Raw genomic sequence first — 18,727 nt, forward strand, 5'->3', positions numbered from 1 at the left:
ACAAGGTCAGTAATTACAATCCTGCAGGAACCTACAGAAAAGTAGAATGAACAGCATGCACCAAGATCTTTGAAAAGGTCTGAACTACAGAGAGGAAGAAGCACAAAATGGTATTAGTGTGTAGTAACATAAGAGATAAACTTATGCTAATTAGGATAACTATCCAAATTAAGGGTTGGTCTTACTTAAATTTTGGACCAAACATTTCAGATCTCACAGCAAACATACTACAGTCGGTGAGGTTCTTGCTCACCTTGCAGGCGTAGAAGTACTCATAGAACAGGAATTCACCATCTGGGAGGATTTCAAAGGCCGAGAGCTAGGACAAAAAAAGTAAAAATTTCAGCTTTGAATTCGGTTTTATTTAGAATCGGTTTATACTAGGTAAATGGATTGCAGCATGTTCCAATTAAAGATGTATAAAAAGGTTAGGTGGCAAAAAGGGGTTACGACCACACAAAATGAGCATCCTTTCAATAAAACAAATATTCAGCCATGAACAATAATTACTCTCCTCCCAATTGGATTCCTACACTGATCTACAAAGTTTAACATTTTGAATTAGCTCAGACTATGCAATTGCCATTAAAGAACAAGTTACTTCACTTCAGTAACGATATATCTGTAAGAGATTAGTTATAGATTCCTTATCTTGTGATTTACCCCCGTGCGTCATACTGGATCCAGAGAATTTTTCGTCAGCAGTACCCCTGCGTGTTGAAAGGTGGTGGTCGGTCGGCTTGGCGTTAAGTAGTCTGCGTCGCTGGGATGACGTCGCTGCAGCGACTTAGATGCCACCCTCGCGAAGTCAGTTCTGTACACGACTTTCCACCTGCAAAGCCATGCAAGACACTGACCACTGGTGCGCAAAACTAGGGCCCTGAAAGGAAATCCTTAACCCTAGAAGTCAGTTCGCAGAACGGGAAGGATGGGTGGGGCGGTAAGGAATCTATAACTAATCTAGCTTTCTTACAGATATATCTTTATCGAAGGTAAGTAACTTATTTACCTGAAAGACAGTTATAGATTCCTTACCTTGTGAATAGATACCCCAGCAATACCAATCCCGGAGGTGGGTCTGCAAACCAATTCACACCAGATAATCCTGGAGAACAGAACAGCCAAAGAAGCCATCTCTCCGGACTGGACTGTCCAGGCAGAAGTGTTTGGTGAACGTGCGCAGAGATGCCCACATCGCTGCCTGACAGATGTTGAGGGGTACTCCCCATCCCAAAGCAGTGGTAGCTGCCATCGCCCTGGTGGAATGGGCACATTGCCCCACAGGAGGCTCCTTCTTTGCCAACAAATAGCAAGCTTTGATACACAAAACGATCCATCTAGAGATGGTATGTTTGTTTACGGCCCGACCTTTTTTAGCGCCCACGTAGCCTACAAAGATCTGGTCATCCACCCGGAATAGTTTTGTGCGATCCAAGTAAAATGAAAGCGCACGTTTTGGATCCAGACTGTGGAGCCTCTCTTCCTCCTTAGAAGGATGCGGAGGCGGAAAGGTGGTGGGCAAAGTGATGGTTTGACCAATGTGGAAAGAAGTAACCACTATGGGAAGAAAGGATGGACGAGGTTGAAGGACAACGTTGTCCAGATGAACAGCCAGAAAAGGAGGTTTTGAAGAAAGAGCTTGGATGTCACTCGCCCTGCACAGGTGATGGCAATCAGAAAAGCAGTCTTTAAGATCAGAAGCCTAAGAGGACAGTTAAGTAGCGGCTCACAGAAAGCACACATAAAAAGTTGGAACCAGGTTCAAGTCCCACTGAGGCATTACAAAGGGAACTGGAGGAAAGCTGAGTAATGCCCTTAAAAAAGCGATTTACAACAGAGGACTTGAAAAGAGAAGGCTGATCAGGAAGCGTACGAAAGGCTGATATGGCAGAGAGGTAGCCCTTTAGAGTGCCCAGAGCAGAGCCCTGCTGGGCCAAAGAAAGGAGGAACAAGAGAAGCTCAGAAAGGAGGGGCAGAAAGGGGTTCTACAGCCTTTGCTGTGCACCATGCAGCAAATTTGTTCCATCTGCAGGCATATACTGTCTTAGTGGAGGGACGCCTGTCTGCCAAGATAACATCACAGACTTCGAGGAAGATCGAAGGCTGTCAACTGTCGCCGCTCAATCTCCACACAAAGAGGTAGAAAATGGACAGGTTTGGGTGTAGGACCGGACCCTGCTGCTGGCTGCTGCAACAGAAGATCCTCCCGAAGAGGCAGTCGGATCAGAAGATCGATGGCCATGTGTAACAGCTCAGGATACCAAACTCTGAGTCCAATCCGGAGCCACCAGGATGATTTGGGCCCGGTCGAGCTTGATCTTCAGCACTCTGGGCAGAAGTGGTATAGGCAGAGAGGTGTATAGAAGACCGCAACTTCACTCGCAACGAAAAGCACTTTGCCTAGCATGTGCCGCCTTGGAAATTCCAACGCGCAGAATTGCTGACATTGCACGTTCTCTTCGGTGGCGAATAGATCTAACCAAGGCTCTCGCCACTGCTGAAAGAGACCTTGCGCTACCTTAGAGCGAAGATGCCATTGGTGATCCATCACGCACCTGCCGCTAAGTTTGTCCACCCTGGTGTTCAGAGATACTGCCAGGTGTTGAACAACCAGGGAGATATGCCCTGATGTTCCAGATACATCCAGAGACAGAGCCTCTTGACATAGGGTCCACGACATCACCCCACCCTGGTTGCTGCAGTACCACATGGAGGTGGTGTTGACTGAACACCAGCATTACTCTTCCCCAGACAGAGGGAAGAAATGTTTTGAGTGCAAGACGAATCACCTGAAGCTCCAGAAGGTTGTTGTGGAGCCCGGAATTTGCCAGAGCGTGATCTCCACCTCCCCCATGTGGCCGCCCCATACCAGGAGTGATGCATTGGTCACCACTGAATTCTGGTGGGGAAAGGGAGAGGGATCTCCTGTTTACCCAATCCCAGTTCATTAGCCACCAATGCAATTGGCGTGCAGTGCCCTCCGAGATCTGGACACAATCTGACAGGTTCCCCTGATGCTGTGCCCACTGGAACTTCAGGTCCCACTGCAGAGCCCGCATTTACCATCTGGCATGATCCACCAGCACGATGCAGGAGGTCATCAGGCCCAGTAGCTGACCAAAACCCGGGATAGAGGCTGAAAGATCGGAATCATTGCATGAATATCCCAGACTCGCTGCTCGGGAGGATAGACCCAAAACTGTGTTGTGTCCAGACCCGCCCCGATGAAGAGGGTCTTCTGAGAGGGAGTCGGGTGTGACTTCAGCACGTTGATTAAAAACCCCAAATGCAGGAGGTCTGCCATCGTCTGGAGGTGGGAGCCAGCCTTCAACAGTCAGTCGTCGAGATGGGGGAAGAATGGAACCCCTGATCTGCTCAGATAAGCTGTGACCATCACCTTCGTGAACACCCATGGGGCAGGGGTAAGGCCACAGGGGAGCACAGTAAACTGAAAGTTCTCATGGCCTACCATGAAGCGCAAGTAGCGCCGGTGGGCACGCAGTACGGGGATGTGAAAATAGGTGTCCTGCAGGTCCAACGCTACCATCCAGTCTCCAAGGTCGAGGGTAGAAAGGACCTGTTAGCGTCAACATTTTGACCTTTTCCTTCCGGCGTAAGCGGTTGACGTTACTGAGATCCAAGATATGACGAAGCCTTTGTCCTTCTTGGGCACCAGACAGTAGTTGAAATAGCAACGACCTACTCCTGGGGCAGGAACTCGCTCGATGGCTCCCTTTGCCAAGAGAGCCTTCCTTAACTTACTGTTGGAGAAGGGCCAGATGATCCTCCGACATTTGATGGAATTGAGGTGGCATGGCTGGGGGAGTAGTCTCGAAGGGGAGGAAGTAGCCCCTTCGGACTATTTGCAAAACCCAACTGCCCGACGTGATGGTGCGCCAGTGGGGGGAGGTGATGGTGAATCCTGCAGCCCACTGGCGATTGGTGGCCCTGAAAGTCAGGCTAGGAGGCTGCTGCAGAGGGGGCAGTGGTGGACTGGCCCCCAAAACCATGACGGTGGGTCCCACTTCCCAAGCCACGCAGGGTCTGAACAGCTTGCACCGGCCTGTGGCTCTGGATGGAACGTGGCCGGGCACACCTTCCGTAGCCACAAAAGGTGCGAAAAGCAGATCGCGCAGGGCAGGTGGTGGAGAGGCCCAGGTACTTGGCCGTAGCCCGTACATCCTTGAAGCGCTCCAGCGCATTGTTTGCTTTGTCAAACAGGCGACGGCCATCAAAGAGCATGTCCATAAGGGTAGCTTGGACATCACCGGAAAAGCCAGTCGACCTCAGCCAGGCGTAGCGTCGAAGGGCTCCCGACGATTAAATCGTCCTGTCAAGCAAGTTGGTAGTGTCCAGCCCACATCAGATGGTAAACTTGGCTGCGTGTTTCCCCTCGGCAACTGCACCGGAGAGCACGTCCCGGGCCTCATCCGGGCACTGTGAGCACCTGCGCTACCGTACCCCACACAGAGTGGGTGTAACGGCCCAACAGACATGCAGTGTTTATGAACAGCAGTCCCAAGCTGGAGAAAGAAAACCTACCCAAGGTGGTCCAGCTTTTTGGATTCCCTATCAGGTGGTGCATTAGGGAATGCGCCTTTGGACGTTGAGGCTTGGACCAACAAGCTCTCAGGGGTGGGGTGTTGGGAGAGGAAAGTGGGGTTGCCTGGGGCCAGGTGGTCGCGTCAGGCAATCCTCTTATCCACAGGAGCCCCTGTGTTGGGCTTGGACCAGGTGCCCAAAAGGAGGTCCGTTAGGGCTTTATTAAACGGAAGCAGGTGCTCCGAAGAGCTCGCTGCCAGTTGAACCACCTCTGTCAGTAGGTTAGTTCTGACTGCCACCGTAGGTAGCTTGAGGTTGAAAGCCTCGGCCACCCTATGCAACACCACTGCGTAAGTCGCTCCCTCCTACGTAGCCAAGGTAGGAGACGACAACAAGCCAAGGTCTGGGGAGGTATCCAGACCACTGGGCCTGCCCCAGCTCCTCTCTCCAGTCCGGGTCATATTCCAACTGGTCAGTCAGAGGGTCTCCAGACCCCTCCCATTCATCCTCACCTTCCTCTAGTTGCCAATCTGGCCTGAAAGGAACACCAGGGTAGAACAAGGGCACAAAAGTACCAGTCGGCGCCGGATCCGAAGTCGATCAACACCGGTCCTGCTCCATGTCAGGGTGGAGGCAGGGTTCGATGCCAGCTGGGGACACAACCAGCGTCAGCTGGGAAGCGGTGCCGGTGAAATCTGCACCAGGAGAGGTGTTACAAGGTCGACCGGCGCCAATCCGGATCCAAGGGGACCCTGCGGCGCCGGAGTCAAAGGCCCATGGCCCCCAGCAGAGTCCACGGGGCCCGAAGGCACGCAAGCAGAGTCGGGCTGCTCAAAGATGGCATGCATCGCTTTGTAAAAGCGATGAAGCTGGGCAAGGGTCGCTCCGGGTCCTGTGAAGGAAGGAAACCTCAGAGTCGACCCTTCAGGCTCTGCACGCGCAGCCGACAGACATGGCGGTGGTGGTAAGACTTCGGATAAGACAGTTTTACCTTTAGCCACCAGGTAAAATCCGTGGCTGCAAAAACCTTTTATGTGATTAAAACAATGAGGAAAATATTACCGTTCCTGCCCGCGAGCAGCCGTCAAACAGTAGTCGCGACTCTCAATGTCAGGATTGGACTACTGCAACAGTCTGTATCTTAATGTTGAACAAAGGCTCCTGAACAAACTTCAAATGCTGCAGAATGCAGCTGCCAGACTGCTTTTGGGCACATCTCGGTTTGCTCCGATTGCCAAGGAAATAAATAAACTGCACTGGCTTCCGGTAAGGAATAGAGTTCGCTTTAAAGCCCTTTGTCTGGTTTTTAAGGCGCTGCAAGGTACAGGAACGGACTATTTAAAAACAGCAGTTCCACTGGTACATACCGAAAAGACCACTTTGTTCATTAGGGGACATGTTGGTCTCAGTGCCCCACACAAAAAAAAGTTCAATGGGGAGGCAGAAGCTTTACATACGGTGCGGCAAAAGCCTAGAACGACTGGCCGCTGCAATTAAGAAATATCACAGACGTCTTAGCTTTCAGGAAAAGGCTAAAAACCTGTTTCTTTGACCAATAAACTTTCTTCCATTTCCTGCCAAAGGAGATGTAACTAGCGCCAGGACACCCCTGGGTAAACACTGCGCTGTATAAATATCATTAACATTAACCTGGTCCGGCAGTCGTTAAACGACTTGGAGTCGTGGTAGTGTTACAGGCAAAACAGGTACAATCAGTGCGGATCAGTCACCGACATCAACTGTCAGCAGGAGTCGAGGACTCAAAACTGTCGACAAAAGTTGCTCAAAAAAGTCCGTCAAAAAGTGACTGGAGGTAACACTCTCTCCGGATCTACGCTGGCTGGACCGGAAAAAGGATGAACTGACGGCAGCGCGCGAGGCCGGCGTCTAAGTGGCTGCCAAGACGTCATCCGGGCAACCACGACGTGGACGACAAACGCAAAGCCGACCAACACCTTTCGACTCGCAGGGGTACTGCTGACGAAAAATTCTCCGGATCCAGTCTGACGACTGGGGGTAATTCACAAGGTAAGGAATCTATAACTAATGGTCACTTTCAGATGTAACAAGCACAAGGCAGCCTTCAAGCAGCTAGTATTTAGGTCAAATGCTATATTTAACAAGTCAATTAGACCCACATATCAAGATTACAGCCATGATTAATGTCTATGCAAATAAGGCCAGCCCGAATGCAGTATACAACTTAAACATCTAACAAATCAACGAACATATATATACATATAGTCACTGAAAAAAACCCATAGGTTTTAGGCCTATAGTGCAACTGTAACAGTAGTTACAGTTGTTGCAATGGGTAACACAATTTCAATGACAATGCAACATTGAGGTCAATGTGAATTTCTAGTCAAATGCAATTAGTTACTTTATGGATTACTTTTATAACCAGAGGACTGCATCCTAGATTCAGTCCTTGGACATCTCCTGTAAACAGTTGAGTAAAAGCCTTTTGGCTATAGTAGTGATTTTTAAGGAATATTATTGTATTTTAAAAGTTGACACTTAAACATTTTTTCACATAGAATCACCAATGTTATCCTATGGCAGAAAATTCGCTTAGCAGGTAAGTAGTGTTATCGTTACTTTCTTACTCAGTGGTGGATCCTGGATCCAGCACTGGCCAATCGCCTATAAACAGTTGAAAGAATGTGTTTAAGTCATACAGACAATTTTTTAGGAATATTTTTAGTTTGTGAAAATAGACACTTTTCTGGTGAAAACCACACAATGGATTCCTATGGAAGGAAATACAAGTTACTGGTAAGTACGCTTAGAATTACTTTTCAGGGTCACTGCTGGGCTTACAGATGCAGCACTGGGTTCTCTCCTGATAACAGGTGAGTAAATAGGAATTCGTAGTTCGGCTGATTTTAGAGGAATATTTGTACAATGGTGAAGGAAGGGGGCGGGGCCTGAGGTGATGTGTGCAAACACGCCCTGTGGCGCATTTTAAGTTGGGGAATTAAATCCTCTTCAATCCAGAGGTCCCCTGGGGGCCAACTAGCCCACCAGGTACCTCCAGTATGCACCAGGGAGCTGCGTTGCAGATAGGTGTTCAGAGGCCACGCCCCTTTTTACAACACTGCAACGCAGCTCTGTGGCGCTTACTGGAGGTACCTGGTGGGCTAGTTGGCCCCTAGGGGGCCTCTGGATTGAAGAGGAATTAATTCCCCTACTTAAAATGCGCCACAGGGCGTGTTTGCACACATCACCTCAGGCCCCGCCCCCTACCTTCACCACTGTGTAAACGTGCCCCATGGCATGTTTTAAATTGGGGGATTAAGTCCCCTTGAATCCTGAAGAACCCTGGGGGCCAACTAGGCCACCAGGTACCTCCAGTAAGCGCCACGGAGCTGCGTTGCAGAGAGGTGTAAAAAGCGGCGTGGCCTCATTACACCTCTCTGCAACGCAGCCTCCTGGCACATACTGGAGGTTCCTGGTGGGCTAGTTGGCCCCCAAGGACCCCCAGTATTCAAGGGGAATTAGTTCCCTCTCTGCAAAGGAGGGGCGGGGCCTTAGCCCGATCCAAGTTTTTTTTCTTTTTTTAAAGCCCCCCCCCCCCCCCCTCTTTTTCAATTTTTTTGGCCCTGGGGACCCCATCCCCCAAGGCCTGCCCCCAACTTGTTTAAAAAATAAATAAATAAAAATATTTTAAAAAAATAAAAAAAAATCCGGAAGGGGCCGCATGGTTTTCCTGCTCTCGCTTCAATGAAGCAAAGCAGTTTTGCAATGACAGGGCGGGAGCGGCTCCTGCAGTGTCCCTGGGGTGGGCACCCCGGGACACTGCAGGAGCCGGCCCTGGAGGGTGGCGGTCCCCAGGAGGGGGGCCGCGCGGCCCCCCCCTCCCACACGGACAAGTTGCCACGGGTGGTGGCAGTTCCCGGGGCTGGGGGGGGGGGCGGGGGGGGATTGGGGACCCCCCCCACACTAATTCTGCCCCCGGGATTTGACTCCCCCCCCCCCCCCGGGCCAATTACTAAAGAAGCACAGGAGCCCCACGCTTTTTATTTTTATCCGAATGTTTTGGGCCCTGGGTGTCCTTGTGGAATCCCTGAGCAGGCCTACAGGGTCAGGGTGTTTCTACCCTGCCCCCTTTTTGCATTTTTCGCGTTTGTTTTATAGGTTTCTTGTGCCTCGGTTCTATCGAGGCACAGGATGGCTGCAATCACTTCCTGATCTGGAGTGTTGACAGCCAATTAGAATACAGCTCGAGCACGGCAGGGTGCGCGCTGGGTGCGGGGAGGGTGCACGAATCCTCCGAGGCCATAGATATATATGTACTTTTACCTCTATTTTCTCAGGAACTACTGAACGGATTCACACCATTTAGGCAAAAGGCACGAGTCTGAACTGAGGACTACCTCTTTGCCAAATTTGGTGTAATTCCGTTCAGCAGTTCGGGCTGTAGCTGCGTCAAAAGGTCCTATGCGAAAATGCATGGGGAAAAAGCGTTTTGGGACCGGAGCTGGCCAAAAGTTTGGAAAATTTCGCGAAGATTCGTCAATCGGCACCAACATTCCAAATAGAATGTTGCGGATTTCCTATGGAAAATAGGTCCTAACTATATCTACCTACTGTCGACCTATATATTTTGTAGGAAAGTGCCCTCTATGCATGGTTGCTCCTAACATTTTTGCCAAACAGCGGATGCAATTTGAGTGTGGCCTGCGTCACTGGCAATCAGGTTCCCGGGACCTGTGTTCTTTCCCTAACCTGTATCATTGTTTCCACAATTGGCACAACTCGATTACCTGTAAGCCCCCTTGTAAGGGGTACCTATGGCACTAAGGGCATGATAGCCAGGGAGAGGCCTCCGAGGGCTGCAGCATGTATTATGCCACCCTCAGAGAACTCTCACCTTAAACATGCACTAATGCCAATGCAGCCTGCATGTTTTGATGCATCTAAAAGTGAAGAACGACACGGCACACATCCCTGTGTGCCATGCCTGCCCAGCACTGCATGAAGCTTAGGTAAGTCACCCTTAAGGCAGGGTGCCCTATACCAGACGTGAGGACCTATGAGCAGGCAGGTCCCTACAATATATAAGGAAATTATTAGTAAAGCCATCCAGAGTATATGGTCTGGAAACTGGCCATTACAAGTTTCCCAACACCATAATGGCTCTACGGAATCCTGGGAAGACTGGTATCAAACATTCAAAATAATAAACCTGCACCTATTCCAATGTCAGACTTATTATTGCCTGCACTCAGGAGACCCTTCTACATGGGATCCCTGAACCAAACCAGCTTCTGGTGGGTTCCTGACTGGCGACCACCAGCCTGCCACCGCGTGACAAGTTTCTGGACCCCTGGGGTGGGAGCATTCACTCCCTGGGCCCCGAAACAAAAGGCTTTCCTGGGTGGAGGTGTTCACACCTCCCCCAGGTCAGGAAGAGCCATCTGTGGCAAGCCTGCTTCAAAGGCCTTGCTGCCTTTGTAACACATCTCACAGCCTCCAAGAACCCCAGGGACCTACCCTGCGTTCCCTAAAGACTAATTTCCCGTGGACACCAGAATTACCCAACAGCAACCCAAGTCAAGACTCCAGATCCAGCTATTCAGAGCGAGTTCAACATTCTGCAGCAGACGCCCACAGGCCAAGTCAGAGTGGCCAGAGTCAGAGTGGCCCAACAGCCCAGCGAGGTCCCCCCCGGCGATCTTGACCTGGGATCCAGCGTTGGACCACTTGCTCAGACCTTCGACATCTGCAGCCTCATACTGAAGGGACTAACACCCCCTCCACCCATGAGGTACCGAACAGACTGTCCTGGTGTCCAGCAACTCTCCAACTTCATCCTCCAGTCGTTGGCTCCCTTCTTCCAGTCTTCTTGCTCCAGCCTGCAGTCTTTCCTCGACAGGCAATCTCCAAAGGAACGCATTGGGATCTCACCACCTAAGCACCCTGCACCTGACCGCCCACATCGCTGGTGGTGTAGTTTTGGTGCTAACCTGGGACCCCCTTTGCCCTTGCCTTAACCCCAGAGATCGTCTCCCAAGACAGTGGCCTGCCCGTGAGCAGCCACCAACCGAGCTGCCCCATTGGCTAAAATTGGTGCCCTGCACTCTGCCACCCAAGTGCTGCTGGTTGAAAACCTAGTGCTGACCAGAACCTTGGCTCTACCACCCCCTCCTCCTAAAACTCAGTTACAAAAAACGTTTACTTCCCTGCAAACCTAACATTGCGTTTTCCTCCATAGGTTTGCTTGGTGGGTTTTCTCTGAAAAATATTCTAAATGTTGAACTTGTCTTGTACTTCAACTAAAGTAATTTAGTGTCTTCAAAAAAGTTAACCTGCCTGCTTATGTACTACAGAGCCAACACTGAGATTAGTTTATTTCGTGCAGTTAGAAAAGTAACTAAAAAGTAATCTAAAGTAATTTGCAAGTATTCTGACGTGTACAACACATTTGTTCTACTGCAAAGTAATTGGTCTGCTTCTACAAAACTAGTACACACCATACCTTGAAAAGTCATTGTACTGAAAGCATCACTTACCTGCTTCTGAGTAAATCTTGGTTCAAATAAAAAAAAGAACTAAGAAACAACTTTTTATACCAACAATAGGTCTGGATTCAGTCTTTAAGTGTGTGACATAATTTCTTCCCTGAGCGTGTACAACAAATTCTTAACACTACTGTGGGAAAGAAGGATCTGCTTTCATGGTTACCACCACTTTTTGCTGGTGTCATTGTGTTTTTCTGACTAGTCTGACAGCGATCCTGCTGATCAGGACCCCAGTCTCTTGGTTTCCTCCCTAAATTGGACCATGGTGAGTACTTGGGTATTCTCCCCCCCCCCCCCCAAGATTGGCTACCCGTGCACCCTTGTAAGTTCCTAGTATATAGCACTAAGTTATCCAGGGCATAGTTACACAAGAGGTCCCCATGGGGTTAGGCATGTATTATCCCACCCATGGGAGACAACTCAAATTGGGACTACAGGCCTGCCCGAGTAAACTGGTGCTAGCACCACTTACAACAGATAGGGTTTCTTATATCTGAGGTCACTACACTTACAATCTACAAGCCAGCCCTAAGGCAGGCCTTTCAATCCTGAAGGGAGGGTGTTCGGTTATAAGTGTGAAAGTGTCCCTGCATGAGCAGGACAACCCTACAATTCCCGTAGTCCATTCTCCCGGGTTGTAAGTGCATCAGCTATTATGATATATAGAGTGGCCATGCCCCTATTACGCGATGGCCAACTATAAACGGTCTGCAATGAACCCTGGCATGTTTGGTCTCAAACATGTTGGAATTCTACCTCCAAGGCCGTAAACTGTATTGGGAGGTATGATTACATTGTACTGGGGTCCTCCTGCGGGAAGCCCTCCGTGCTCCTGGTACCAGTCTTCCAGAGTCCAAAAGCAAGCTATGGCTACTACCGACCACAGACCAGATTCGGCCCTCCTGCTGCTGAGCCAAGCTCAAGCAGGGGAAGGTAGGACAATAGGTTTCCTGTCACAGGGAGGTGACTGTGTATTGGGCTAAGGTTGGGGCACTTGCCAGCACCACTAGACTGCTTTGTAGGGCACATTTGGTGCCCTCCATGCATACTAAAGTTGGAACAAGTTCAGGGAGCCATTGGCTCCCTCTCCGTCATGAAACTGGACAAAGGACATGGGAGTATCCTCCCCACTGTCCAGCCCCTCCTCTGGGATGGACCCCTGAATAGTCCCAACCCTTTCCTTGGGGTACTTAAGGGGTTACCTCTGAGTGAGTCTTTAGATTAGTCGTTGGACAAGATTCACTTCAGCTTCAACCGTCTGGACACTTTGGACTTCGTGGGACTTCGCTTTGGGAACTGAGATTGCATCTGGAAGACTACTGCTACTCCTGGTCTCGTCATCCTGCCAGTCTTCTGTGTAGTCTGTCCCTGTGCTCCATACAGGTTCTTCTCCAGGCCTGTGGGTATCAAAGACATCCGAAGGAATATCACGTGGAGTGAAGGAGTCACTCCCCTGCATCTGCTGACCAGTCTGCTGCTCCTGACGTCACACGGACTTCGCAAGGCCCAGCAACACAGAACTCCCTCAAGGCCTGTTTGAGCAAGTTTAACCAGTTTCCTTCGTTGGAACCACTGGAGCAGTACCCCTGTGCACCATGTCGACTTGTCGTTGCCAAGACTTGCCGACTTGAGCAGAGATCTTAGGGCTCCAGCGTCTCTTGATGCTAAGATCTTCGTTCTCACTGCATGCTCTGCACAGTCAGCCTGCATCATTGGTGAGCTGCTCGAAATCCTCTTGCAACTCCTGTGCCTCTGGTCTGTGGGTCCTATTGAGGGTCTTTGGCTTCAGTGGGCCCCCTTGTTCGATCGGGACCTACTCTGACCTACCTGCTTGTGGTGAGTCCCTTGGACCTTGCTGGTCTCGAGACTGCACTTTTCGTCTGCCACATTTGTTGCCGCTGCCAAGGCTTGTTGGTGCTCCGCCAGACAATGACCCTCCTGGCTTTTGACATCAGACGTGGGACAGCTCGTGAACGGCTCCTGGTCTTCCACAGGGTCGTCTGGCATGCACAGCTACAGCGCCAAGTCACCGTCAACTCTCCTGTATCGACAGGCATTGGTCTTCTGTGCCTCCTGATCACTCCTGAGTGGCATAGACTATCCCCTCTGCTTGCAGGTACTTCTCTTCCTGAATCCAGCCTTTGGTTCTAACAGACACTTTCACCTTCTTCGCCAGCATCTTTACTGAAGTTCTCCATTGTGCTCTACGACAGTTTTCCAACATCAATTTGCACCTAGGCACCCAGCTTCCCTGTTGTAGGTATCCTGGGGTATCCACGGGCGGGGTGACTGCAATCTTTCATCTTCCACTGGGTTTCTTCAGGGTCCTCTAGAAAGCGTTCTTGAAAACTGCAACAGCGACTTCTCTATTGACTTGTATGGAGCACGCGATCATGTTTCCACTCAGCACACCGCCATCTCTGGGGTTCCTGAGTACTTACCTTGGGTCCCCATCTCTTAAGTCTTCTGGGTCCAGTCTCGACTTAGGTCGTGGTTCGCATTCCACTTTAGTCTATGGTTTGTCTCCCCCTGGGGACCACTCTGCATTTGTGCTACTTACGTGTTCTATTACTGAAGTATTGTGTGTATTGTGATTACATCTCCAAGGAGGAGCTATTGCAAGGTGTTAGCAAGTGTTTATAATAAATACACATTTTTATAACTATCCAGTGTATTTTTCACTTATCCTACACTATATGATTAGTACTGGTAAAACAAGCTGCTTTACACTCATTCTGGACTACGCCTGGAGGCTGCTCTCCACAGCTTCCACTTAAAGAGCTTTCTAACATTGTCTAGGACCACTAAAACCACCATATGGGTTGTCTGGATTAGTGCAGGGTGCTCCACTTACATAAGTGTGCACCATATACTAAGCCAGGCTCCTACAACTACCCTCTGATGAACCTGATAAGCCTTATTGCTCAAGCACACTACCACAAAAGACAGTAAGGTATTATCTACTTTAGCCTCTGCTATACCTTCTGAGGATCCGCTGGACTGTGCACACTATACCTTACTTTGGTATAGTATATACAGAGCCAGTTCCCTACAATAATGTTCCAAGGATAACTGCCAATGCATTAGCTAGCTACAAATGGATTGTTTTAAAGAGAAAACTTCTAGAACGCCCAGACTTCAGGATACTCCAACACTATAATTTATGATCCAAGAATCGCTTTCACGAAAAAAAAAAAAAGTTATCAAATCCTACTCATCTGCTGACATTCTATAAAATAATTTACACAAGAGGGTCTGTTCATCAGCAAACCTTTGTCTGGGCAATCTGTGCTGATTTACTTTGTGCCTCTGTTACATATTTGTCAGACAATCCCAATATGTTTTCATAAAGACAATGTATGGTAAAATATCCCATTATTACAGAACTCAAGTCCAAGTATGGGGATTTAAGCAGTTACGATAAATTAACATGCATAACTCAAAAAACTTACACTGCATTGTACGAATTCCAGTTGAGAGTGAGAGGGGATTGTGTGCTTTCCGTGCAGTGAGAGGATAAGGTAAGATATCGCGGAATTATCACCTGCTGCCCAACTTTGTTGTTCTGAGAGAGCACCACATTAAAACTGTACCTCTTTAAATGGAGAATGAGGATCCTAAGAAATGAGAAAACAATGGTTCATTACTTGCCATCTATCGTGGCCACATTTCTATTCACAGCGTTTGAGACAGAACATGACACCTGGAAACAAGCTTTTTTTTTTTTTTTAACACATTTTATTAACAAATACAAAATGCTTCCATAAAGATGGCACAGTATACTCAGCAGTGAATTAGCGCACACAAGACCATAGCAGAGTTCACAGTGTACAGTTCCAACAGTTCTCTGTTGTCCTCACGGCGATCTCTTTTGACCCAGTAATTACTTGCACTCGGTTTGTTGGTTCTTAATCGGTAAACAAATCCCGCCCTGTAGGCCATCCAGGCCCCCCCCAGACGTTCTCCCAATTTCCATAGGCACCCTCTACTCTGGTACATAGTGAGTTGCGCCCCTTGACACCAGTCTAGATCCTTTTTTCCAGCCCTCCACCGATGGGACCTCACTGGCGCCCCATAGTCGAGAAATATTTAGTTTTGCCACTGCACCCGCTTACTGAGGCCCATTTGGGCCATACCACATCACCAGTCACTCCTAAGATATGCCACATAGCATCCACTGGGACCGTGGTGCCCACCACTTCAGACATCACCTGGGCTTCGTTCTCCCAGAACCTTTGTATCCTAGGGCACGCTCACAGGATATGAAAGAATGTCTCAGACTCATCACAGCCCGCATACATTTATCAGACCCACAATAACCAATGCGATGCTGCCCTGTCCTAGGGACGTATGACCGATGAAGAATTCGGAGCTGGACTAAGCGAAATCGTGCCCTTATCGCCATTTCTCCAGGGTTTTGTAGGGCCTCTGCCCAGTCATCCTCGAGGAGGCCAATCTCGGACTCCCATGCCTCTTGTAATGGCCCCGGGGGTCCGGTGTGTTTATCAGTTTTTTTATACGCGAGTGAAATGGCCTTGTCGATCATTGGATCGAGCAGAAGCCTATCTTCCAACGGAGCATTATCTGGCAATTGGCCCCCCTCCTTCAAATGGCAGTGTAGTGCATGTCGCAGCTGTAAGCATCTCAAACATAACCCCTCCCCATCTGATATTCCAATTGCATGGCGGCAAGGTCTAGCATCTTTCCCTTTTTTCCAAACATCGCCCAGGAGATCTATACCGATGTTACTCCAGCCACGGAAACCCCCTAAGCACGCAGTTTCCTTCAGAAAGTCCCCTTCCCATAATGGGGTTTGCTCCGCGAGTTTGGCTCCCCACCCAGTCCTTGTGGTTGCTTTCCGCCACACTGCAACCATTGCCTCCGTGTGAGTTGGGAGGATTGAGTTGCCCCTTAGTTTCTTATAAATGGCCGAGATATAGCTGCCCCCTCCCCAGGGCCGTACGGTCCACCCAATACGCTGGTTCCTCGGTAGAGGAGAAAACCCACCAATTAATGTTGACAAGCTGTCGCCAAATACTTTGAGGTCCGATACTGCCAACCCTCCCTCATATACCCCCAGTTGTAGCTTTCGTAGGACAACTCTGGGGCTGAGAGTAGGATGTGCATGACATTCTGGGAATAACCCGGCAATTTGAACAACAACAAAAAATAGTAAAGTACACAGTGATCTCTTAAAAAGTGGTTTGCAAAGTATGTCCACTAAACATAGAAAACAAAACATTTACACAAAACTGACATTTTCATCACATATATACACAAAACACTCAAATTGAAAAAACATTTTAAGGTTCAACTGTAGAAATTTGACAAGCAACTCATGGTTCATTTAGGAACATATACACAATACAAAAACTTGCAGAAAGCATTGCATATTACTCCTTCGTACCTTTGACAATTGCCAAGATCACAAATTACAATATTGGTCTAAAAGATGGGGATCCGTGGTCATGTTTCAGTGTTGTACATAATAGGACGGCCCTGTAAATCTGCCATGGAGTCAAAAGGCCTACAACATGGTTACTGAAGTAAGAACAAATATAGGAAAAGACACTAAACTCAGATGTAGGATTAATTCAGTAAAGTACAAAGAAAATTTAACAATAAGCCGCTTCTAAGTACTTAGCAGCTATTCGTAAGCATGTTTGTCAAATCCACCACAAACCTCTACACTAAAGGCAGACCAGGGTACCACTCACTAGAGACGTACAGCTTGGAAGTGTGCAAATTGTTGTTTGTCAAAGTGTTTTAAGTCACGATGTACAGCGGTGACTCCTCTTGCTTGCAGTGCACATGGTCATAGACTTAATTGGTAGATTCTTTTCCAGTTGGCAGGTGAGGATGGAGTGAAAAGATAGTGTATCCCATGTAGATGGCCATGTAATAACGTGATGAATAATTTATGTGAATGCAGGAAGCCCTAGTCACCGGGGAGGAGGGTGGGTGCATGTGAATCTACAGCACCACGTGCCACACAGATGCTTACAGGGTAACATTCACCTTTTGATGGTGTGTGTGGCTGTAGCTACACATGCTTAGCACAGACTAAAGCAGTTCCCCTTGTAAGCAGTGACTAACTTGTGCCAGGAGCATTTGTTTGAAATAATGCACATACTACTGCTTGACCAATATTTGCCTGTTGTCGTGCCATAACATCTACACAGTAATGTTCTGTAAATGTATGCGGTGTAGTTCATGTAGCTGCTTTACATGTGTCGGCTATTGGAATATTCCCTAGAAATGCCATAGAAGTCCCTTTTTAGCGTGCAGAGTGGGCTTTTGGTGGGATAGGAAGAGGACTTTGGCTTTAGCATAGCAGGTTTGGATATATTTTACTATCCAACGTGCAATACCCGATTTGGAAATTGCTTTACTTTATGTAGTTTGGAAAATGCAACAAACAGTTGTTCTATCTATATAGTACATTAGTGCTCCTTTAAAATCTAAAGTAATGCTCTTTCTGCAACTGTATCGGATTGAGGAAAAAATACAGGCAATTTAATGTATTGATCCATGTGAAATTGCAATATTACCCTAGGCTGAAATTTAGGTTTAGTTCTTAAAGCTACTTTGTCTTTATGTGCTTGGAAAAATTGTTCCTCTAAAGTTAGTGCTTGAATTTCTCCTACTCTAAGTGTAGTAATTGCAATGAGACAAGCAAGTTTCCATTATGATTGTAGCGGACATTAGTGCAATTGTTCAAATGGTGGACTAATTAAGCTTGTTAACACAATATTAAGATTCCACACTGGTGTAGGTGGAATAACTTAAGGTCTTGTAGATACGTTTAAAATACAGGAATTCTAAACAGAGGTTTGTTCTCCCTTCTGAAATTATAGAAGGCAGCATGATGTAGTTTTATAGAAGTACAAGCTATCCCTGCAACTTGTAAATTAAACCGGTAAGATGGAATGTTTTGAGGTGGTGCATTTCGTGGATCAATATTATTTGATGGACCATAATGAATGAAGCGTTTCCACTTTGCTGCATAGCATGCCCATGTTGAGTGCCTTCTTGCTTCTTTTAAGATATCCATACATTCTTGTGGTAGATTTAGGTATCCAAATTCTTAGACTTGGGGAGCCAAATTGCAAGATTGAGTGATCTGGAAGGCTTATGGTCCTTGGTTCTGAGTGAGATCGTGTCTGTTGGGTAGTAGTTGATGTGGGACTACTGATAACTAGTAATGTGGTGTTCCACGGTTGCCTGGCCCACATGGGAGCAACTAGGATGAGTGTCAGATGTCTGCCTCAATTTGTGAAATGGAAGCAGGGGGAGAGGTGAAAAAGTGTAAGCAAGTATCCCTGACCAATTTATCTATAGTGCATTGCCTTTGGAAAGTGGATGTCGGAACCTGAAGGTGAAGATTAGGCATTTTACATTCTGTGGGGTTGCAAATGGATCTATGTCGGGTTGTCCCCATTGTTGGAAGAATGGGTATAGGACTTTTAGGAGTTCCCACTCGTGGACTTTTTGGCATGTCCTGCTGAGGCGATCCACCAAGTTGTTGTCAGCTCCTGGAATGTATTGGGAGCACATCTGAAGCTGAAACTGTGGCACTAAGTTTTTGGAGTTTGTATTTAGGCTGCATTTGAGTAAGCTAATCCCGTTTGACAAGTTAGTATGGCTCCTAAAGAAGG

The 18,727-nt window shown here is 48.1% G+C and overlaps 1 protein-coding gene across 1 annotated transcript in view; it reads right to left on the minus strand.

Moving 5' to 3' along the window:
- Nucleotides 1-18,727, minus strand: part of USP37 (ubiquitin specific peptidase 37) — a 345,091-nt gene that overhangs the window by 155,887 nt on the left and 170,477 nt on the right. The window contains exons 15-16 of the mRNA XM_085650037.1: nt 14,522-14,686; nt 254-319 (exon numbers count right to left, since the gene is read on the minus strand). Coding sequence (XP_085506163.1) covers nt 254-319; nt 14,522-14,686 — 231 coding nt within the window. The remainder of the gene's footprint in view (nt 1-253; nt 320-14,521; nt 14,687-18,727) is intronic.

Source organism: Triturus cristatus, chromosome 3_2 (assembly GCF_964204655.1).
Source record: "Triturus cristatus chromosome 3_2, aTriCri1.1, whole genome shotgun sequence".
Classification (NCBI taxonomy): domain Eukaryota; kingdom Metazoa; phylum Chordata; class Amphibia; order Caudata; family Salamandridae; genus Triturus; species Triturus cristatus.